Source organism: Microcaecilia unicolor, chromosome 13 (genome assembly GCF_901765095.1).
Source record: "Microcaecilia unicolor chromosome 13, aMicUni1.1, whole genome shotgun sequence".
In the NCBI taxonomy this organism is placed as follows: Eukaryota; Metazoa; Chordata; class Amphibia; order Gymnophiona; family Siphonopidae; genus Microcaecilia; species Microcaecilia unicolor.
Window position 1 is genome coordinate 23601178 of NC_044043.1, and position 25152 is coordinate 23626329.

General features: G+C 45.0%; 1 protein-coding gene across 2 annotated transcripts in view; it reads left to right on the forward strand.

Moving 5' to 3' along the window:
• Positions 1-25152, forward strand: part of RASL10B (RAS like family 10 member B) — a 127322-nt gene that overhangs the window by 58292 nt on the left and 43878 nt on the right. For both annotated transcript variants that reach the window (XM_030185576.1, XM_030185577.1), the window contains exon 2: positions 18620-19001. In XM_030185576.1, the coding sequence (XP_030041436.1) occupies positions 18786-19001 (216 nt within the window). In that variant the 5' untranslated portion in view covers positions 18620-18785. The remainder of the gene's footprint in view (positions 1-18619; positions 19002-25152) is intronic.

Genomic DNA, 25152 nt, shown 5'->3' on the forward strand with positions numbered 1-25152 from the left:
TTGTAGTTTGCCTAAGCGATGCGCTCTCTCGATACAAAAGGCCCCACGGCTGTCTGAGAGCGCGAATTCTTGCTGCAGCCATGTTTCTAGCCGCGGCCCCAAGTTCTTTTCAGGGGTAGACTCGGGAATACCGATAATTCGGATATTTGATCGACGGGTTCTGCTCTCAAAATCTTCTAGCTTGGCATTCTGAGCTCTAACTTTCTCTTCAAGCTCCTTGATCACCGGCAAGTGCTTGTTTCAGGAATCTTCCACCTCAGATACACGGTGTTCTAGCTCTGTCGTGCGCTTTGTGTTGTCAGCCATACTCGCCTCCAGTTTCTCCAGCTGCCCAGCTAGCGATTCAAATCTAGCATTCTGAGCTGCCCCGACCGCTGCTGTCAGCTGTGCTAGTTGTTTGTCAGAAAATTCTGGTTCCGATTCGATCTTAGCGTCCGCCATCTTGGATTCAGCAGTGAGTGGCTGCTGTTTGTTTTTGTCACTTTTAGCACTTCTTTTCGCAGATCCGACGGGCATTGGGACAAGGTAGGCTTCCATGCACATTTCTCTCACCTTTCCAAATAATCGCCGCGGGAGATTTCAGGCAGGTTAAAGTACGATAAACGGAGTGGGAACCCCGGAGCACAGCCTAGCCCCTGCTGCTGCTCTCAGTGCATCACGTGATCTCCCAGCCCTTGGAGTTTAAAGCGTTTTTCAGTATTGGAGTAAGAATAATCTCAGCGAAGTCCTTTGGAAAAATCTTCAATCCAATAGAGCAAGGACTTCTTAAAAATTTTGGGTGCTATTCTCATTAGGTATGTCAGACAGTTATCAATATAACAGTATGACTTAGCAAGCTTCATACATAAAAGATTTAATTCTTTCATGGAAACACTGGAAAACTCCAGGAACGATCAGCTGGCCAGCCATCTTTATAACCAAAAGTATAATTTGCTCTATCATTGTTAAAATTATGCTTATGCAATGCAACAAAAAGAGTCTCAATGTTCATTTTAAAATAATCAGCCTTCTGGGACTCACTGGTTCTGGTCTGCTGATGTGGGGCACTATGAGACCGCGGTGTTAGACCTGGTCTTTGTGGATAAAATGGCTAGATTTGGCAATCTTGGGTACTAACCCTGACTTCTACCTCCCTTCTTGTGTCTCCAGTGTACCAGTTCCTTGGTGGGGTGAAGGGCTGTCCAGGCACAAACCTTTCATGTGCATTCTTTTGTTTTATTTTCCTGAGTCTGTCCTTTCTTTCATATCGGCATATTTTTTACAGCAGGCACATTTCCAGTCACTCTGGTTTATATGATACCCATCTCTCTTTTCTCCTCACCCCTCAGCTGGATCAGTTAGTGGACAGAACTTTGCACGTAAAAACATGTGCTGCAGAACTGCAGTATGAATCCATATAAACAACAACATATACCTGAAAAGGATCAGCCCAATATTTTTAAAAAGCTGGGCTCCTGAATTTGAGCTCCGATACTAACATGCGCCTAAAACTGCAAATAAAGGCGTAATTCGGGATGCACTAAAGCGTTAGGTACTAGATTCTATGTATCACATCTAAAACATCGGCGCCAAAATGAAATACATCTAGGCGTATTCTATAAAGTACAGCTAAATATAGGCTTACTTTATAGAATAAGCCGAAATTTCAGTGTGGTTTATAGAATATGCTGAGCGCCCGTCTAAGTGACTAAATTTAGTTGCGGGCAGTTATACCACGTAAAACTTTGTGTAAATCCTGACAACTAAACTATGTGTGGATAGGGTGTATTCCCCAACTGTAAAGGTCTAAAATATAAACTAACGCATGCGTCAACCTTTTCCTACTTGAGCACACAATTCTGGAACGCGCTGCCGCGCAGCCTGAAAATGACATATGAATTAACTAACTTCTGCAAACTACTGAAGACCCATCTCTTCAACAAGGCATACCACAAAGATCAACAAATGTGAACTCCTACACATAAATCCAGAATTGTCTTATAATATTTGATTGCTACACTACTATCATGTTTCATCATTATCATGTAACCCAACAACCTTATGTAATACTAAATGTATATTCTCTTATATATTTCCACCATACATGATGTATTGTAAGCCACATTGAGCCTGCAAAGAGGTGGGAAAATGTGGGATACAAATGCAATAAATAAATAAATAACCACGTATATAGATTTTAAAAATGCCCATGACCTGCCCATTCCACTCCCATGGCCACATCCCCCTTTCAACTATGTGCCTTAGAATTTACGCACATCACGTTACAGCATAGGAGCCAACGTTTCAAAATTATTCGGGGTGCTAAGCCCAGTGGAAATAACCCCTCCTTGGACACATTCAATGAATATTCTCTATATTGGGGGTGCTCAAGTACCCACAGCACCCACAGAGTCAGCTCCTATGCGTTACAGAATACACTTAGACACTGCTGTGCGTTAATTCTAGTGTCAATGCTTGTTAATTGTACGTGCAGGACATCAGACTCACAGAAACAGAAGCCTGCACGGCCGCATTGCTGATCTGCAAGCGCAGGCTTCTACATGGAATGTTCCTAGTGGAATTGCAACATTCCATGTAGAATCTCAAATAGGGAAAGGGAACTGGGACTTGCCATACCGCCTTGCTGAGGTTTTTGCAACTACATTCAAAGCAGTTTACATATAGTCAGGTACTTATTTTGTACCAGTGGCAATGGAGGGTTAAGTGACTTGCCCAGAGTCACAAGGAGCTGCAGTGGGAATTGAACCCAGTTCCCCAGGATCAGAGTCCACTGCACTAACCACTAGGCTACTCCTCCACTAGCAACATTCCATGTAGAGTCTGAAATAGTCATTCCATCTAGAATCTCAAAGAAGGAAAGGGTACTAACCACTAAGCTACTCCTCCATGTATTAAGGGCCCCTTAATATGTTTTTTTGATTAGCTTCCAAAGGTAACCCATCTTCTTCAGATCAGAAATGAACAAATATTGACAAAAATCAGAATATATAAGTGAAACACAAAAGCATGAAATTAAAGGGGAAGTTAGTTTGGGTAAAGCGAGTTCTGTTATTACAATTCGATATGTGTAGTGCATTTGACTTGGTGTGGATCATGATATACTGCTGAATCCGATGAGTTCCTATGGCAGAGGTTTTCTTACCAAAAGATCTTACTATGTGAAAATTATTTTTAAATTATCTTTTAGAATATTATATGGCATGGCACTGGATTGCATGCAGCCGTTAATAACTATTCCCCTACGCAATATAACCTCTGGTTGTAGGGACTACCGTTTTCATTTCCACCACCTCCCGCGGGAGGGCATTCCAAGCATCCACTAGTTTTTTCACGGAGAGAGTAGTGGATGCTTGGAATGCCCTCCCGCGGGAGGTGGTGGAAATGAAAACGGTAACAGAATTCAAACACGCGTGGGATAAACATAAAGGAATCCTGTTCAGAAGGAATGGATCCTAAGGAGCTTAGCCAAGACTGGGTGGCAGAGCCGGTGGCGGGAGGTGGGGATAGTGCTGGGCAGACTTATACGGTCTGTGCCAGAGCTGGTGGTGGGAGGCGGGGATAGTGCTGGGCAGACTTACACGGTCTGTGCCCTGAAAAGGACAGGTACAAATCAAGGTAAGGTATACACAAAAAGTAGCACATATGAGTTTATTTTGTTGGGCAGACTGGATGGACCATGCAGGTCTTTTTCTGCCGTCATTTACTATGTTACTATGTTATATGTTACTTCATCTTCCAGATTGCAAGAGTGTGCGCTATAAGTCAGTTCGCTGCGCAGACTTTAGATACCAAGGTTCTAAGTGGTGGAATTTACTGCCAATGGTAATCAAGGGTCAGCCTGATTACTTGGTATTTCGCAAAAGTCTGAAAACGTTCCTCTTTGAGGAGGTTTCTACCCATTGATGGAGTGTGAAGTGGCGTAGGAAGGGGGGACGGTCCGCCCCGGGTGCACGCCACTGGGGGGGGTGTCGACTCTGCTGGTTCCCTGCTCTCTCTGCCCCGGAGCAGGTTACTTCCTGTTCCGGGGCAGAGAGAGCAGGGAACCAGCAGAGCCGACGCAGCTCCCAGTGGTTTGCACTCGGGGCGGACCGGCCCTCCCGCCCTCCCCTTCCTACGCCACTAGGTAAGAATGTGCGCCGAGGAGGGGGTGTCGATGCGCCGAGGGGGGGGGGTCGTGCTGCACTGGGAGTGTATTACATTTTAGCTGGCCATCAGTGGTTTATTACTTAGTTCTGCTTGATATTTTGTTTATGGTATTGTAAACCTTGCCTGTTGTTTTATTTATTGTAATCCACATTGAACTCAAGTATGTTCAGAATAATGTGGGGCATAAATTTCTAAATAAATAGACAGATGGGTGAATTACCTTTGGAATGGATACCTAGATGTGGAGTGTCCCAGGGCTCCCCGATGTCTCCAATTCCTTTTAGCATATTTGTGGCCCCTTTGGATTTAAAACTGGAAGCAAAGGGGCTCCACCCTTTTATTTATGCAGATGATGTAACCATTTATATTCCTTTTGATGGAGACAGGTGTGAGGATGTTATAATGCCGTTATATCGCTCCATGGTGCGACCGCACCTTGAGTATTGTGTTCAATTCTGGTCGCCGCATCTCAAGAAAGATATAGTAGAATTGGAAAAGGTGCAGCGAAGGGCGACTAAAATGATAGCGGGGACGGGACGACTTCCCTATGAAGAAAGATTAAGGAGGCTAGGGCTTTTCAGCTTGGAGAAGAGACGACTGAGGGGAGACATGATAGAGGTATATAAAATAATGAGTGGAGTGGAACAGGTGGATGTGAAGCGTCTGTTCACGCTTTCCAAAAATACTAGGACTAGGGGGCATGCGATGAAACTACAGTGTAGTAAATTTAAAACAAATCGGAGAAAAGTTTTCTTCACCCAACGTATAATTAAACTCTGGAATTCATTGCCGGAGAAAGTGGTGAAGGCAGTTAGCTTAGCAGAGTTTAAAAAGGTGTTGGACGGTTTCCTAAAGGACAAGTCCATAAACCGCTACTAAATGGACTTGGGAAATAACATGTATAGAATGTTTGTACGTTTGGGAAGCTTGCCAGGTGCCCTTGGCCTGGATTGGCCGCTGTCGTGGGCAAGATGCTGGGCTCGATGGACCCTTGGTCTTTTCCCAGTATGGCATTACTTATACCTAAAGTTAGGCAGGGGTTGGGCCATGACATCTAAATTAAAGTTGAACACTGACAAGACAACATTTCTACTTATAAGACATCCTCGACAGATGGTATAAGATACACACTGGAATCACAATTGAAGAAGGGAAGGAAAAAACTCCATGAATGGAGCAAACCAAAGTCCAAATGAAAGGAGTGGAGTCAATCAATGGGAGACATAAGACATAAGCATTGTCACACTGGGACAGACCAAAGGTCCATCTAGCCCAGCACCCTGTCTCCGACAGAGGCCCATCCAAGTCACAATCACCCGACAAGATCCACGGAGCAAAGCATTTTGTACTGCTTGTCCCAGGAATAGTGGATTTTTCCCTACGTCCATTTAATAACATTCTATGCCCTTCTCCTTCAGGAAGCCGTCCAAACCTTTCTTAAACTCTGCTAAGCTAACCGCCTTAACCGCATTCTCTGACAACGAATTCCAGAGTCAAATTATGCGCTGAAGAAAATGTTCTCTTATTTGTTTTAAACTTACTGCACTCCAGCTTCATCGCATGCCCCCTTGTCCTAGTATTTTTAGAAAGCGTAAACAGACGCTCCACATATATCTTTTCCACTCCATTCATTATTTTATATACCTCTATCATATCACCCCTCGGCCGCCTTTTCTGCAAGCTGAAGAGCCCCAGCTGCTTTAGCATTTCCTCATAGAAAAGTCATCCCATCCTCTTAATCATCTTCGTTGGCCTTCTCTGCACCTTTTCTAATTCCACTATATCTTTTTTGAGGTGCGACAACCAGAATTGAACACACTATTTGAGGTGCGGTTGCACCATGGAGCGATACAAAGGCAATATAGCATTCTTATTTTTGTTTTCCATTCCTTTCCTAATAATACCTAACTATTTATATATATTTTTTTCTTTACCTAATAAATAATAATATATTCCATCTGTGGCATGGTTCATTTTCCCGCACAGCTAGCATGTCATACGGGCTATAGAGGTACACCCCCTAAACACGAGTCCACAGGATTGCTGTCTGGTAATGTTCTCTGATATATAAGCACCTCTAGCATGCCTACAATACCGGAAGATTGGAGGATGGCCAATGTAACACCGATATTTAAAAAGGTTCCAGAGGAGACCCGGGAAATTATAGACCGGTGAGTCTGACGTCGGTGCTGGGCAAAATGGTAGAGACTATTATCAAGAACAAAATGTGTGGAGGAGTGGCCTAGTGGTTAGGGTGGTGGACTTTGGTCCTGAGGAACTGAGTTCGATTCCTGGCACAGGAAGCTCCTTGTGACTCTGGGCAAGTCACTTAACCCTCCATTGCCCCATGTAAGCCGCATTGAGCCTGCCATGAGTGGGAAAGCGCGGGGTACAAATGTAACAAAAAACAACAAAAAAAAATTACGGAGCACATTCAAAAGCATGGACTAATGGGACAAAGTCAACGTGCATTTACTGAAGGGAAGTCTTGCCTCATCAATCTGCTGCATTTCTTTGAAGGGCTAAACAAACGTGGACAAAGGTGAGCCGGTTGATATTGTGTATCTAGATTTTCAGAAGGTGTTTGATAAAGTCCCTCATGAAAGACTACGGAGGAAATTAGAGGGACATTGGATCGGAGGTAGTGTCTTACTATGGATTAAAAACTGGTTGAAAGATAGGAAACAGAGAGTAGGACTAAAAGGGCAATATTCGCAATGGAGAAGGGTAGTTAGTGGGGTCCCTCAGGGATTGGTGCTCGGACCTCTGCTTTTTAACATATTCATAAATGACCTAGAGATGGGGGTAACTACTACTACTACTACTATTTAGCATTTCTATAGCGCTACAAAGCATACGCAGCGCTGCACAAACATAGAAGAAAGACAGTCCCTGCTCAAAGAGCTTACAATCTAATAGACAAAAAAAAAAATAAAATAAAGTAAGCAAATCAAATCAATTAATGTGAACGGGAAGGAAGAGAGGAGGGTAGGTGGAGGCGAGTGGTTACAAGTGGTTATGAGTCAAAAGCAATGTTAAAGAGGTGGGCTTTCAGTCTAGATTTAAAGGTGGCCAAGGATGGGGCAAGACGTAGGGGCTCAGGAAGTTTATTCCAGGCGTAGGGTGCAGCGAGACAAAAGGCGCGAAGTCTGGAGTTGGCAGTAGTGGAGAAGGGAACAGATAACTAGTGAGGTAATCAAATTTGCCAATGACACAAAGTTATTCAAAGTAGTCAAATCGCGGGAAGATTGTGAAAAACTACAAAAGGACCTTTCGAGACTGGGCGTCTAAATGGCAGATGACGTTTAATGTGAAAAAGTGCAAAGTGATGCATGTGGGAAAGAGGAACCCAAACTATAACTGCATCATGCAAGGTTCGGCGTTGGGAGTCACGGACCGAGAAAGGGATCTAGGTGTCATCATTGATGACATGTTGAAAACGTCTGCTGAATGTGCTGCTGCGACTAGGAAAGCAAATAGAATGTTGGGTATCATTAGGAAAGGGACTGAAAACAAAAATAAGGATATTATTCTGCCACTGCACCTCGAATATTGTATTCAATTCTAGAATTGGAAAAGGTGCAGAGAAGGGCGACAAAGATGATACAGGGGATGGGACGACTTCCCTATAAGGGATAGGCTGAAGAGGCTGGGGCTCTTCAGCTTGGAGAAAAGGCGGCTGAGGGGAGATATGATAGAGATCTATAAGGTAATGAGTGGAATGGAACGGGTCGATGTGGAGCGTCTGTTTACGCTTTCCAAAAATACTAGGACAAGGGGGCATGCGATGAAGCTGCAGTGTGGTAAATTTAAAATGAATCGGAGGAAATTTTTCTTCACTCAACGCGTAAACTCTGGAATTCGCTGCCGGAAAAGGTGGTTAAGGTGGTTAACTTAGCGGACTTCAAAAAAGGTATATCAAATAATGAGTGGAGTGGAACAGGTGAATGTGAAGCGTCTGTTCACGCTTTCCAAAAATACTAGGACTAGGAGGCATACGATGAAACTACAGTGTAGTAAATTTAAAACAAATCAGAGAAACATTTTCTTTACTCAACGCATAATTAAACTCTGTAATTCGTTGCCGGAGAACATGGTGAAGGCGGTTAGCTTGGCAGAGTTTAAAAAGGGGTTAGACAGTTTCCTAAAGGACAAGTCCATAAACCGCTACTAAATGGACTTGGGAAAAATCCACAATTCCAGGAATAACATGTATAGAATGTTTGTACGTTTGGGAAGCTTGCCAGGTGCCCTTGGCCTGGATTGGCCTCTGTCGTGGACAGGATGCTGGGCTCGATGGACCCTTGGTCTTTCCCAGTGTGGCATTACTTATGTACTTAAGGGTTGGACGGCTTCCTGGAGGAAAAAGACATAGAATGTTATTGAATGGACGAGGGAATAATGCAGTATTTCTAGGATGGGCGGGACAAATTGCTTGTTCTTTTAGCCGCTGTCGGTGACAGGGTGCTGGGCTTGATGGACCCTTGGTCTGTCCCAGCATGGCGATGCTTGTGTACTTATGTACTATTTCTTTAGCTTTGACATTGATACTGATGGTGGAGCTGCCCTGTTGTTTCCTTGAATGTTTACAGTTGCTCATGAAAGATGCTTGGATGGAGATTCTTCTGCACTAGCTGACGTAGGGATTAGAAAAAGCTGGCATCATGACATGGTGAATCCCATATCTGTACACTCTCTGGTTCAGGTTTGGTTTGATACTACCAGAAGTACTGCATTTAAAAGCATTACTCCTCTATGAAATAATTTGTTTCCCCTATTAACATCTGAAACTGTGTTCATTTTAAATGAGATTTAAAGACGTTCTGGTCGATATTTACTGCCACCAGTGAAATTAGATCTGAAATTGCATTGCATATCTGGGTCACCAGCACAGCAGTAATGCTTGCCTCATGCATATGCTGTTCTGCCCCCACATTCATGAAGGCAAGGTGCATTGTGAAGTATATTTTGTATGAATATTATTTGTATTTAATTGCGTTGTCTGTGTAATAGATAGCACTGTGTACTAGCTGGGGCTCTCCCCCTCCCCCCTTTATAATTTGCAGCAGTATCCTGTGATTGACTGCTTGTAAGTTTTCCCTCTGGCTCTGAGCTAGGGCCAGCTCTCTCTCTCTGCCCCTGTGTGTGAGAGCCCAGGCTTGCATGCTTTTGTGATCAGCAGCTGTTGTAGCCTATTTTTGCTTTAGAAATGACAGTTCAGAATATTGATTGTTCATTTTTATATTGTAATAAAACATTTAAATATAAAATCAACTGTTGAGGCTTCTGTGGACAGGGACAGAGTTCATGGGTTGGAGTGGGGACGGGGCAGGGAATGGGGCGGGGATGGGGCAGAGCTCACAGGGACAGGGCGGGGACGGGGACAAAATTTGTTACTGCGTCAGTCTCTACCTTCAATCTCCAGCATAGCAGTGGTAAATCCCCAGCTTTGAGATGGATTACCCTTGGCATCTCTGCATACCCCCCATGTGTCTGTGTGTGTGTGGGGTGGGGGAGGAATGCTCCCCTCTGTGTGTCTGTGAGTAAGACATAATCACCTGTGTGTGTGTGTGTGTGTATGCGTTTGTGTGTGGGATCGGGGTGAATACACATCACTCTGTGTCTGTGTGGAACATGCTTCCCTCTGTGTGTCTGCATGGCACATGCCCACCTCTGTGTGTGTGTTAGGGGGACATGCTCTCCTTTATGTGTGGGACATAATCTCTCGTATGTGTGTGTGGGAGGGGACATAATCTCTCGTATGTGTGTGTGGGAGGGGACATGCTCTCCTCTGTGTGGTTGTGGGTATGGGACATGCTATCTCGTGTATGTGTGGGGGACATACTCTGCTCTGTGTGTGTGTATATATATGGGATATGCTGTCCACTGTGTGTGTGGACACATCTGTCTTTGTATGTTGTGGGACATGCTCTACTCTTTCTGTGTGTGGGCATACTCCCTTCTGTGTGTGTGTGTATGTGACATGTGCGTGCGTGACATGCTCTCCTGTGTGTGTGTTTGTATGGGACATACTCCTATCTGTATCTGTGTGGTGGACATGTTCTTCTCTATACTCCCCTCTGTGTAAGTGTGTGTCTCTATGTGACATGCTCTCCCCCTTGTGTGCATTTGTGTGTGTATGGGACGTGCTCTCCTGTATGTGTGTGTGTCTGAGACATACTCCCCTCTGTGTGTGTGTATAGGACACACTCCCCTCTATGTGTGTATGTGTAGGACTTGCTCCCCTCTGTGGATGTTGGAGGGGGGAGGGGAACCTATACTTCTGTTGTCTGATGGGCCAGTATGTGTGTGCACTTCCCAGGATGTACCAGGGGCATAGCCACAGGTGGGCCTGGGCCCACCCAGTGGGGCTTAGGCTCATCCAGCAGTGCTACACCTTTAATATAGCTGGCATGGAAGGGAGCAGGCTGGGCTCCTGTGGCCCTGCATCTCCTTCCCTTAAGCGTCGCTCATGCGTGAACAGGTTTCCCAGCAGTGGCAGAGGCGGCGATTCCCATGCACTGCCTGCCGCTAAACCAGAAGCCTCCTTTCTGCTCCATCCCACCCCCCTCTGTCACAGCTTCCTGTTTCTGACTAGGCGACGGGAGTGGGGCGTGGCAGAAAGGAGGCTTCCGGCTTAGCGGCAGGCAGTGTGTGAGAATTGCTGCTGGTGCCGCTGTTAGGGACCTGTTCAAGCAAGAATGATGCTTTAAGGAGGGCGATGTAGGACCACGGGAGCCCAGCCTGCTTCCCTCCATTCATAGAAGGAAGTTATGAGGTGGGGTAGGGAAGCAGAGATGCGTGGTGGTGGTGGGGGTGATAGAGGAATATTTGTTGGACATGGGAGGGGAGGGGATGATTGTTGGGCATAAGGGTGGAGGGGAAGGGAAGGTGAGATGCTGCATGGAGGGTGAGAGGGATGAGAGAGGGAGAAATGCTGCATGGAGGGTGTGAGGGGAGAGAGAGTGAGAAATGTTGGACAAGGAGGGGAGGGAGAAAAATGTTGGACATAAGGGTGAGAGGGGAGAGAGAGAGAGATGCTGCATGGAAGGTGAAAGGGAGAATTGTTGGCTATAAGGGTGGAGGGGAGGGAGGAATGATGCATGGAGGGTGAGAGGGATGAGAGAGGGAGAAATGGACATAGGAGTGGAGGGATGGGAGAGAGGTTGCATGAAGAGTGAGAGGGGTGAGAGAGGGAGGAATGTTGGACATAAGGGTGAGAGGGAGAGTGAGATGCTGCATGAAGGGTTGAGAGAGGGAGAACTATTGGACATCGGGAGGGAAGGAGAGAATTGTTGGACAAAACTATTCAAGGTTGTTAAAACACGTGTGGACTGTGAAATATTGCAGGAAGACTTTAGGAAATTGGAAGACTGGGCGTCCAGATGGCAGATTAAATTTAATGTAGACAAATGCAAGGTGATGCACATTGGAAAGAATAATCCGAATCACAGTTACCTGATGCTAGGTCCACTTTTGGGGCCAGCGCTCAAGAAAAAGATCTGGGTGTCATTGTAGATAATACGCTGAAATGTTCTGCTCAATGTGCGGCGGTGGCCAGAAAAGCAAGCAGGATGCTAGGAATTATTAGGAAAGGGGATGGTGAATTATACCGAAAATTCTATAATGCCTTTGTATCGTACCATGGTGCGTCCACACCTTGAGTATTATGCTAAGTATCGTCTGCATAGATGGGGAAACAAAACGGGGAAACTGCTGGCTACTATGGTGAGAAACAGGTCTGCGAAACAGGTTATAACCCGTATTAAAGGAGGGACAGGACAGCTGGTGGATAAGGAAGAGGGAATTCAAAGAGCTTTCGTGGATTGGAATTACAGGGTATTACTGTTGGGACTAGACTTCAGGAAATCTGGACTGCCCCTACTTGACATTTCGCCCATTAGATTGTAAGCTCCTTGGAGCAGGGACTGTTCTTTTTTGTTAATCTGTACAGCGCTGCATAACCCTAGTAGCGCTCTAGAAATGTTAAGTAGTAGTAGTTCTGGTTGCTGTATCTCAAAAAAGATATAAAGGAATTAGAAAAGGTTCAAAGAAGAGAGACTAAAATGATAAAGGGGATGGAACTCCTCTCGTATGAGGAAAGGCTAAAGAGGTTAGGGCTCTTCGGCTTGGAAAAGAGACGGATGAGGGGAGATATTATTGAGGTCTACAAAATTCTGAGTGGTGTAGAACGAGTTGAAGTAAATCATTTTTTTTTTACTTGTTTCAAAAGTACAAAGACTAGGGGACACTCGAAGTTACATGGAAATACTTTTAAAACAAATAGGAGGAAATATTTTTTCACTCAATGAATAGTTAAGTTCTGGAACTCTTTGCCGGAGGAGGTGGTAACAGCGGTTAGCATATCTGGGTTTAAAAAAGGTTTGGACAAATTCCTGGAGGAAAAGTCCATGGGAAGCAACTGCTTGCCCTGGGCTTTGTAGTATGGAGTGTTGCCACAATTTGGATTTCTGCCAGGTACTTGTGACCTGGCTTGGCCACTGTTTGGAAAACAGGATACTGGGCTAGACAGACCATTGGTCTGACCCAGTATATCTACTCTTATGTTGGACATAAGGGTGGAGAGGAGGGGGATATGCTGCATGGAGGGTGAGAGGGGAAGAAATGTTGAGACATAGGGTTGGAGGAGAGGGAGAGATGGTGCACGGGGGGGGGGGGGGGGGATGCAGAAATGTTGGATAAGGGAGTGGACAGGAGGAAGGGAGAAAATGCTGCATGGGGGAGGGGGTAGAGAGATTTTGGGCACAGGGGAGGGAAAGAGAGATGGTGGACAATAGGAGTGATGGAGAGATTTTGGACATGGGGGTAGATGAGGGAGAGGAGAGGAGAGAAAGAGGGAAATGTTGGATCCAGGAGCAGAAGGGAGTGATTGAGAGATGCCAGACAGTGGGGGTGAGGGAAGAGAGGGGGAGAAATGCTGGAGAAATGGGGAAGCGAGCAGGAGGGAAGAGAGAAGGGACAGGGAGATCTCAGGCTACAAGAGTGGAGATGAGGAGAAAGAGGGAGCAGCTGCTGGGCTAGAAGGATGGAGGGGATGGTGGAATCATGTAGGAGAGGCCAGGTGGCAAGAAAATGAATGAGAGGATAGTAATTATACCGTAGAAATATGGTAATTGGGATTAGATTAAAGATGAAAGAGAATGGAGGGCAGGGGAAAGTTTGAGATGGGTAATGGGAGAGCTACTGGGTAAGAGAAGATGAAAATTTGATAGATGGCTGAAGAGTAAAAAGGAGGAGAAGGGTGATAGAGGGTGAAATTTGAGTTGACAGAGAGCAGAAAAGAAAAAAAAAGAGAGGAAAGAGCTAAAATGGAACTATCAATATGTCAGAGGCAGGTGTAATGAGGGAATAGACAAGAGGGAGGAGAAGAGACAAATAGACAGCAGCCACTTGAAGAAGAAATAGCAGACGGCAGACAGGAAAGCAGAAAAGAGAAAGCAGAACCAACATGAAGGAAAAATAAAATGTCCAGACCACAAAGACAGAAAAATAAATTTCATTTTGATTGCTTTAAATGGAATATGTTAGCTTTAGTAAATGTGCATAGTAAATGTCTTTGTATTGTGTCCAGTAGAAAAGGAAATGCATTACTGTTTTTCTTTCTCCAGTGTTATAGTACATGCTAAGTTTAAATTCATGGGGTTCCCAGATCAATTTTTTTTCTAAATATTTTTATTTATAATTTCGGATCCCTTGTTCTGTGTTTGATGAGGGTCTGCCAGTGTGTTGATCCAGTCTCTACAATGCTGTAATCTGCATTTTCAGATAAGTGATCTGGTCTCTGTTTTGTTGTTTAAAAAAAAAAAGTTTGTTGTAGAAGTGCATTTTTATGTAGAAGATAAAAATAGACATTGGATTCAAATGATTAAGACAAATTGGAGAGCTTCGGATCTAGAATAGCTATGCACTGTAGTACTGCTGCTAATCATAGCACTATAGGAGATCCAGTAGTTTATTTTAGAGCCATATATGATGCCTCATTGTGTTTAAAAATTTTAAAAAATTACATATGTTGATGCAATAAATTGATTCATAGTGTGTTTGGTTAGTAAGCATTTTGATATTGTTGCCACGTGGAGGGGCATAATCGAACGGGGACGTCCATCTCTAAGGAAGTTCCGGTGAAGGGGTGGGGAAACCTGTATTATCGAAACAAGATGGATGTCCATCTTTCATTTCGATAATACAGTCGGGGACGGCCAAATCTCAACATTTAGGTCAACCTTAGAGATGGTCGTCCCCGGTTTTCGGCCATAATGGAAACCGAGGACGACCATCTGAAAAACGACCCTTGCATCCCCAGCTGTAGAATTCATCCAAAGACGGCCAGAACTCCCTTCTCCCAAGCTCTGCAGTTGATGACAGCATCCTTGAGCCACCAACAACTAAACGTGCACGGGGTGCCAGCATCAGTGGCTTAGGGACGATGCTGCTGCCTACCAGGCTTGGTAAAAGGGAATTCTGGCCACCTTCAGAGAGAGAGTAATTTATATTTTGAGGTGGGGGTAGGGTAGGGCAGAGAAAATTTTGTGCCCACCTAAAATTGGCTGTCTGGCTACACCACTGAGATATACCCAAAGTTTCCAAGTTGTCCAGTACCAGGAGAGACTTTTTGGCTAATCCTTGTTTTGAACTTATATCCTAATGTAACCCAGATGAGTTAAAATTTTTTTTTTCAATTTATGTACCTGATGCCCCTGAGGTTTAGGGCCAGTCCTGGGTGGCTTTGAGGGTGAGGCCTGTGTTGTAGGTGTCCCGGGCGGGGGGGGGGGGGGGGGTCGGGTCACATGTCCGGTGAAGCCGCATCTGTTCTATGCCATCGGAGAGTGCAGCAGCTCTGGGAGACAGTCTAAGAAAGGCCCCAGTCTTGTTTGGGCCTAGTGCTGGGCCTGAGGGTGACATTGCGATGACATCATCGTAGACATCTTGCACACATGTGCAGTGGTTGCTCAGAGGGAGGCTTGCGGGTATGTGCCAGGATGCCAGCTCGTGATTTCAGAGCTGTGTAAGGTTATCAATAGAAATCAAACAAAATAAAACATGGAAAAGAAAATAAGATGATACCTTTTTTATTGGACATAACTTAATACATTTCTTGATTAGCTTTCGAAGGTTGCCCTTCTTCGTCAGATCGGAAATAAGCAAATGTGCTAGCTGACAGTGTATATAAGTGAAAACATTCAAGCATTACTATGACAGTCTGACAGGGTGGGAGGATGGGGGTGGGTAGGAGGTATGCATGGGGACATCAAAGCATATCATTGATATTCTAACAGGATGGATGTGGATAGGTGAGGGGTGGGGTGATCAACAGAGACATACATTCAAACTACATTCAAAGCGGTTTACATATATTCAGATACTTATTTTGTACCAGGGGCAATGGAGGGTTAAGTGACTTGCCCAGAGTCACAAGGAGCTGCAGTGGGAATTGAATCCAGTTCCCCAGGATCAAAGTCCACTGCACTAACCACTAAGCTATTAGGCTACTCCTCCGCTCAAAGGATGTGTGCAATAGGAAAGTATAGAAAAGACAAACATGGGAAATAGGAAGGCAGTTTCTCTTTTTGATTTAGTTAAGATAGAGTGGTAGGGTGAAGAGCTGAAGAAAGTGATTCTTACCTAGAGAAGTTGTTGCTGAAGAAATGGCACCCAACGTTGAAGAGATATCTTGGGAGAAAAATTATAGCAGATAAGTGACTGGGTCATTAATCAAAGTGCACACTGAAGAAAGGAATGAAAGAGAGAGAGACACACACACACAAAATAGAGATGGATTAAAGATAGAGGAAAGAACTTACCTATTTGAGGTTCTGGGGCCATTACAGTATCTGAAAAATAAAAGGGGAAAACAAACTATCAAATACCTAGTTAAGACAAATTAACCGTTTTCACATCCTGTTCAAACTTCTTCTACTAACCTATAAATGTACTCACTCTGCTGCTCCCCAGTATCTCTCCACACTCGTCCTTCCCTACACCCCTTCCCGTGCACTCCGCTCCATGGATAAATCCTTCTTATCTGTTCCCTTCTCCACTACTGCCAACTCCAGACTTTGCGCCTTCTGTCTCGCTGCACCCTACGCCTGGAATAAACTTCCCAAGCCCCTACGTCTTGCCCCATCCTTGGCCACCTTTAAATCTAGACTGAAAGCCCACCTCTTTAACATTGCTTTTGACTTGTAACCACTCGCCTCCACCTACCCTCCTCTCCTCCTTCCTGTACACATTAATTGATTTGATTTGCTTACTTTATTTTTTGTCTATTAGATTGTAAGCTCTTTGAGCAGGGACTGTCTTTCTTCTATGTTTGTGCAGCGCTGCGTACGCCTTGTAGCGCTATAGAAGTGCTAAATAGTAGTAGTAGTAGTAGTAGTTTGGTTAATGGTTGAAAATAGTTATAAGATAATTATCTGAAATTGTTGGGGGTATTGACTATGTTCTGAACTGGAAAATCTGTAATCGAAATTGTGCTATTTTTGTGAGTATTGATGAAAAGTATAATACCAAATTACTCATCCTTGATAATAAAATAAATATTTTTAATGTTAAATCCTCTGGGCTGGTGAAGTTATTTGGGGAAATCCCTGTGACATATCTTGAGAAGTTTCCAGCAGTGTAATGATATCTCACTCTGGCACCAGGGGGTTTACACTAAAGCAGTGTTGTATTTGTGGCCTTGATTCTAGACATTCTGAAAATCCCAAGAAGAGGTTGTCGCAAATCTCTCTCCTGGTATTGGGGAGCTCCGTATCACTGTTCTGTTGTGTGTCATGCTCCTGTTCTCTGTGCGTGTGAGTGAGATACTTGCATTGCTGCTGGGTTGCCGGGCAGTGTATTGGGTGTGTGAGGGAAGCCCTGTGTGTGAAGCTTAAGCTGCTGTTTTGGGGGATGGGGCCAAAATCTGGCAACAAAGAATCAATAATTGACATTAACAAGCACTTAATTGGCATTCATTAGGAGTTATGTGCGATCTGCCCTACACATTATACTATAATATGTACACCTAATCTTCATAGGTCACAACTCCAAAGGGAGTATGGCCATGGCCGTGGCATTCCCAGAATTTAGGTGTGGTGTTACAGAATACCTGCATTTGTGCGCCTGACTGCCATTACTTGGGCACAAGCGTTTACACTAGCTTGCGCCCACAGTTAGGTGTGAAATGTGCGTTAACCTACTGTTCTGTAAAGGTTATTCTGTGTGGAACAGCCTTTATAAAAAAACTAGCTTAGTGCGGGTCATCCCGGCATCTAGCTGTGGGCGGTCTATACTGAATTCCCCCCTCCTAAATTAATGAGCGTAATCTATGCTCCTAAATGTATTCTCTTAATTTAGGGCCTATTATACTATAGATTTAGCATACATTCAGGAGCATAAATTATGCTCATTAATTTAGGAATGTAAATTTAGGAGCATAACCTTTTATAGAATAAGACCCTAAGGGCTTACGGTCCTAAATTTACATTCCTAAAATTTATGCTCCTAAATTACGAGTGTAATCTATTTTGGAGCATAGATTATGCTCGTAATATAGGAGCATAAATTTTAGGAGCGTAAATTTAGGCGCATAACCTTTATAGAATAAGGCTCTAACTGCCGCATTCTGTATATTGCTAGCGTTCCATGCCTGAATCTAAGTGTATTCCATAACAATGCGCATAACTTAATTGGCTTAAGCCAATCAGCATTATTAATGGCACTTAAAAAGCAATAACGTGTGGAGGAGTGGCCTAGTGGTTAGGGTGGTGGACTTTGGTCCTGGGGAACTGAGGAACTGAGTTCGATTCCCACTTCAGGCACAGGCAGCTCCTTGTAACTCTGGGCAAGTCACTTAACCCTCCATTGCCCCAGGTACAGATAGGTACCTGTATACAATATGTAAGCCGCATTGAGCCTGCCATGAGTGGGAAAGCGCGGGGTACAAATGTAACAAAAATTAAATTAAATTAATTGGCAATAATTAGAATGTATGTGCATAACTCGCTAAGCATATGCTATAACTCACTGCACCTAAATTCTAATGCATGCAGGCAAAAGGGGGCATGGTTATAGGCGGGGAAGTGGGCATTTTGTGGGCATTCCTAAATTTACACGCATTGTTATAGAATATGGCCCAATCCACCTAAATCTATGCACTAGGATTTACGCCACGTTTTCATTGTATAAATGGATGTGCGCAGTTTTAAGCACTGGGATATCAACTAAGCTTGTTCTATATACTGCGCCTAAATCTTATAGAATACGCTTAGGTGAAAATGATTTCCATGCAGATTTTCCAGGCAGCACTTCCGATTAGCATGTGCTGAATGTGAAGAAGCTCATGGGAATTGAATGGGCTTCTTTCCTTTCAGCGTGCCGCTAATCGGTAGCTGTGCTTTGACAGAATTTCTATTCATGTGGGTCAGCACATAGTTCTGTACTAAACCAGGGATTTTTGTTGATTTTCCAGCACCTGACCAGCCCCTGGTGGAGGGGCAGCCTGGGCATGCTTCCTGACTGTGGCTGAACCCACAGCCGCTGGAATATGCAGCACAGAGACTCTGCTGCCAGTGCAGATGCAGCGGGCCGTGTGAGCGAGCCGATCGCCACGTTGCACCGAACTGCGGCAAGAAGGCATGGTGACAACTTTCAAGATTGCCGTGCTTGGGGCGCAAGGGGTTGGAAAGAGTGCCATTGTCCGCCAGTTCATCTACAACGAATTCAGCGAGGTGTGCGTACCCACCAAGGCACGCCGCGTCTATCTGCCAGCTGTGGTCATGAATGGCCATGTCCACGATTTGCAGATCCTGGACTTCCCTCCCATCACCTCCTTCCCAGTTAACACCCTGCAGGTGAGTGCGGACTCAGACTAAGCGGGGAGAGCTCTGGGATGCAGAAATGGACCACGTTTATAAGTTATATTTTTATTTATTTATTTGTTGCATTTGTATCCCACATTTTCCCACCTACCGGTATTTGCAGGCTCAATGTGGCTTACAATATTCCGCCCTGGTTATTGCCATAGCAGAGTAAAGATACAATTAATAATTACAGAACAATATACTGTATGTAATAAATGAGATAAAGCATTAGTTATATAAAATGACAGTTAAAGTTGTAATGCACTAAAGTTCAGGTGATGGGTCATTGTGGTATGTTCTATTGAAGAGATAAGTCTTCAGTGATTTCTGAAAGTTGATTAGGTCGCTTATTATTTTCACATCGTGGTAATGCATTCCAAAGCTGCGTTCCTTTTAATGTTATTTTCATCTTTGTAACCTGTAAACTACCTAAATGTAATATTTTTACGGTTTGCATGCAAACTGTTTATTATCTATATCTCGCCCTTACCAAAGGCGAGGCATAATAAAACATACACTGGCCGATATTTAGCCCGTGAAAGGCAGGCCGGCTAATTGCAGCAGTTGGTGCTGAGCCCGGATATTGAACGTTGGGCTGTTTCTGGTGACTTGGATTCAGTAGCATACCAAAGGCGGGACGGTTGGGGTGGTCCATCCTGGGTGCAGGCAGCAAGGAGGTGCGTGGAGCAGGCGCTTGGCTGTCGGCTCTGCCGGTCTCCTGCCCCCTCTGACGTTACTTCCTGTTCTGGGGCAGGGGACCGGCAGAGCCGATAGCCACGCACATGCTCTGTGCACCCCCTTGCTAGGAGGAAAGGTGGTGAGGTGATGCGCTTTGGAAGGGGGGGGGGTCGCCTGCAGTGGTAACCCACCCTGGGTGGCAAACAAGCTAGGAATGCCGCTGCTGAGATTGAATATCCAGGGTTTTTTTTGACCGGCTTATGCCGCACTGGCCAGTTAAGTTTATAGGAGCCAAAGGTAGGCCTGCTATTTAGGTGGCCCGATTTGGATGCAGTTAGCTAGCCAAGTGCTGAATATTTGCAGCTAGCCAGTTGTATCGTGCGATATAGCTGGTTAAGTGCTATGCGCTAAATGGTAATATTCAGTTGGGATAACTGGCTATCTTGCGCTAAATATTAGTGCTTAGCTGGCTTATGTTTTTGCTTATTCAGACGATGAACCACCTTTTTAAACAAATAAATCAAAGCAATTTAGCCAGATAGGAGCTATTCATGGCTGCTTAAATTACATTGAATATAGGCTGGACATAATGTATGAATTTGAATTTTGCTCTCACCTGGTGAGTTACATTCATGTACACTGGATATTTCTCTGTCCCAGGAGCAGTGCCGTAGCGAGGGCTAATGACACCCGGGGCGGGTCGCCGCTGCGCACCCCCCCCCGGGTGCAGCACAGCGCGACCCCCCCTCTGCGGTGCACCCCCCCTCCGGAGCGAAACACCCCCCCCCCCCCCCCGGACCGCATTCTTACCTGCGGGAGGGCCGATCCGCCCCGAGTGCACGTCACTCGGAGCTGCGTCGGCCCCGCTGGTTCCCTGCTTTCCTGTTCCGGGGCAGAGGGAGCAGGGAACCAGCGGGGCCGGCACCCCCCGAGCGCGTGCACCCGGGGCGGACCGCCCCACCCCTTCCTACGCCACTGCCCAGGAGGGCTCACAATCTAAGTTTGTACCTGAGGCAATGGAGGGTTAAGTGACTTGGCCAAAATCACAAGGAGCAGCTGTGGGATTTGAACTGGGCACCTCAGGATGTCAAGGCTGGTGCTCTAACAAGCAATATACAAAATAAAAAAACATACATACAGCCAAGTATCCCACAAAAAAAAGATGGTTCCAATAGAAGCAGCATCCAGAGTCCGGCTCTGTCCATGTACTGCCCAATATGCTGCCCTTCAAAGATGTCTTCAGCTCTTCCTTTCCAAGGGCATACTTCCCTGAGCCTCTTTCTCTGATTGCTGTAGGACAGCAGAATAGAGGTTAAAGGGAAAGACTGTGTCTGTGCATGTGGATCTGTACTGGAGGTGCTTCCTTCAGAGGCAGGTTATTTATTTATTTGGATTTATGAAGCGATTCACCCAAGGTTAACATCAAACTTACAATTTTGTTAACAGCATAAGAATAGTAAAATGTATTAAATACAGCAAATTGAAACCTAATAGGACTACCATGAAACAGGATCAAAAATATATATATTTAACAGCACTGAAATTCAATTAACAGAGCTATAATGTGATGCAGTGGAGTAGCAAGGAGGGCTGCCATCCGGGGCGGTTCGCCGTTGCACCCCCCCCCCCCCTCAGCGCATCAACACCCCCCCGACCCAGTGCCTAGCCTCCTCAGCTCCCTCCAACCAGCTGAGCACACTACCTTTAAAGAAATTTCGAAAGCCGTGGAGAGACGAGGCGCAGCGCCTCGCGCCTGCAAGTAAAAGAAGCGAGGATTGTCATCTGGCCTTCCCTCACGCTGTCTGTCCCGACCTTGCGGAAATAGGAAGTTGCGTCAGCGGAGGGTGGGACAGACAGCGTGAGGGAAGGCCCGATGACGATCATCGCTTCATTTACATGCAGGCGCGAGGCGCTGCGCCTCGCCTCTTTTGAAATTTCTTTAAAGGTAGGGTGCTCAGCTGGTTGGAGGGAGCTGAGGAGGCTAGGCACTGGGTCGGGGGGGGGGGGGAGCTGGCAGGGAGCACCCCCCCTGAGCTGACACCCGGGGTGGACCGCCCCTCCCGCCCCCCCTTGCTACGCCACTGATATGATGTAAGCATAATACTAATGAAATATCTTATTGCTATGATACTAATGCTTTGCTCCAATACACCTGAGAGGCCAAATGCAGATATATAAACAGGGACAAGATGGGTGGTACAGTGTCAGCTGGGATACATAAATGGGTGGCTAAACTAAAGACAAAATTAATTTTGTGCATTCCATGACAGTTGTGAACCTCACTCTGAACACAGGGTAAATGGAGCCTAGGGCAGCAAAGAGCAGCTGGATTTTAAGGCCTGACAGCCTTAAAAAATCATCAGTGCGTACTTTTTGCCGACAGGAAGAATGTGCCATTTTCAAATCTTAGTAAGTGGCTTTTCGATATTCCACTTCATGTGTTACAGGTGAGGTAAAAAAAAAAAATTTAACCCTCTAGAGTTTTTTTGCCATTTTTTCAGCAACTGCTTTGAATTTCAATGAGAAATTTTACATATTTATTTAGTCATCAAACTTACGTATTACTATTAAACAACATTTAATTACTTTAAACTATGTTGATGTAAAACACAGTAAAATAATGTTGTTCAAACAGTACAATTAACAATAGGTCCAATATTCAGCCAGCAGCAGTGAGTATTTTGCTCACTGCTGACGGAGTTATTCTCGGATATTCAAAGCCAGGCCCCGTCCGAGCTTTGGCTTTGACTATCTAGTTATTTTTGAGCCGGCCATAAGCTAGTGCATAAAAGTAGGCCAGACTTTTATGCGGTCCCATTTATGCTCTAAACCTGGTCACTTAAGGAATGAATACCAGAGAATGTGGTAAATGCGGTTAGCTTAGAGGGGTTTAAAAAAGATTTGGATGGCTTCCTAAAGGAAAAGTCCATAGACCATTATTAAAATGAACTTGGGAAAATGCACTGCTTATTTCTGGCATAAGCAGCATTAAATGCTGTTTTGTACTTTTTTGGGATCTTGCCAGGTATTTGTGACCTGGATTGGCTACTGTTGGAAACTGGATTCTGGGCTTGATGGACCTTTGGTTTGTCCCAGGATGGCAATACTTATGAACCAGCACTTAAGTGGCCAAGTGCTGACTCCACCCCCAGAATGCCCCAACATAGCTGGCTTTGAGTTAGCCGCTAACTGCGAATATCAGCGGCCCTTAGCTGATTAAGTACCACCGAACGTTAGTGGCTAGCCCCAACCAAGCGATTTAATCAGTCATCAGCTAGCTAAATTGCTCTGAGTGTTGGCTCCACTGTGTCAGAATTTCGCAGTTACTGTAAATGCTCAGAGTGTCCATTCCCAGCTTTAACACAGACCTTCTGTTGCTTTGGGAAGTTGTTAAACAGCCTTGTCAGTCGGCCCTTGTGGCAGGCTGTCCCAGATCATCTGCAGCGCTTCTTCCAGTTTGGCGATTGTTTGTGACTGTGGGTACAGCTTGTGATAAGCCTTCAACAATGCTCCCCAGACAAAAGTCTACGTCACTGTGACATCATTAACAGTAAGTTGGTACCCCAAATAATGGCAGTTTTACAGTGCAAACATTTTTCAATGCATGAAAATCACTGGGTAGTCATGCTAAAAAGTCTGTAACTTCTCCATGTTTAAAGATAATCTCATTTCATTCTGCACATAAAAGTAGATAATAACAATAAATAAAGCTATAAAATTTCACATTGAAAGTCCAAGTGGTTGCTGAGAAAACAGCAAAAAACTCTAGGGGGGGGGCTACTTTTTTTTTTTTTTTTGCCTTACCTTGTATTTCCAAGACTATAGTATGATGGCCAAATATGCATTTTGGGTAGATTGTTCTGGGAGTGATGGCATTGAAATAATCATGATTGTTGAGTTTAATTATCAAAATCTGAGGAGGGGGTGGTGCATTACCGTTCTAAAAGTTAATTGAGAGAGTATGCCTGGCTGAAGGGTCTTCTGTTGCAGAGGCCCTGCATCTGGAGCACGCCTCAATACTTGCATTGTGCCAAATAAAACTTCCTTCAGGATTCCATATGAATTCATGTGTAGGCAACCTGTCAAGATGGACTTGGATGTGCTTTTAGATCAAGCCCGTGACCTCCTCTAAATCTTTCTGTCACAATTTCTTGGTGGCTGAGAGGTGACATTTGTGTAGTACAGGATCTAATTCCATAGCAAATCATGTTGTGCTGTAATGGGGACTGACCAATGGGGCCACAGCAGTAGGGGGCCCACTCTCCCCTAGCCTCCATCTATCTTAATCATTTTTGATAGGTAGGTAGGGGCCCATGACCCTTCTTGCTCGGGGGCCCAGATTACTGTCACTCTGCCCTTGGCTGTAAACTTGGATTTCCAAAATATTATAGTAGAAAAAGAACCTTTATAGATCCCAGTAGTCAAGACTTCCCCCACCCACTTTTACCTTTTTCCTTCTGTGGCCCCTCCTCCAGCTTTTGCCAAGCCAAAGGAATGTGAACTGTGATAGTGCATTCAGGCTCAGTCAGTGGCTTAGCCAGACATACTATTTTGGGTGGGCCCTTACAACCCCCCCCCCCCTTTGGCTCAGCAAATCCTCTGTCCTTCCCAACCTGCCCACACCCCCAGAGACCGGCATCTCCCCCCTCTCTGGATCGTCATATCCCTCCCTGGTGTACCTAAGCTACAGCGATTCATCTTCACCGCTTGCATCAGCCTCCCCAGGCTTTCCTCTGCCATGTCCGGCCAGTGGAGAAATGAAATGACATCAGCAAGGGTGGGACATGGCAGAAGGAAGTCTGTGGCGAAGATGAATTATTGTGGCTGCTGGGATGCCTCTGAGATACAGCAGGGTGGGATGGGGGATTCAGAGAGGGGAGTGAGGTGCCGCTGCTGGGTGGGTTAGAGCCAAGAATGGTGGGCCCACTAAGGTCCACCCATAGCAATGCCACTGACCCTAAACTCTCTGAGATCCATCTGGATAACTAAGTTCTCAGCCTCTCTGAAAAAACTGTTGGTGCAGCTGCAAAAAAGACAGAATGCACAAGGAGAGGAGACTTATGGTGCCTGGAACCACATATAGTGATGAGATCTGACCTTCTTGGCTGAGATGAGAAGCTTTTCTTGCATTCTGAAGCATCTTGCTTAGGCATGCTTGGCTCGCTGTTAAACCAGCTAGAGCTGAGAGAAGAATGAATTTCATCATCTGGAACTCTGTGGCCCACAGGGTGAGTTGGAAACACTTCTATGATTTGGAATATCTAGAATATCTATTTGTAAGGGGAAAGGGAAGTTAATACTGATTGGCATGTGTGAGAGCTGTATTTCCACTTTTGCTGATTTATAGTGTATAGTTTTCTCTAAGGAAAAAAAATCATTGTAACTCAGGAATTACTAATGCTTTTTACCAGACCAGATATGTAGAGATTTATTTGCTGCCAGAGAACTATAAATCATTTTTGCA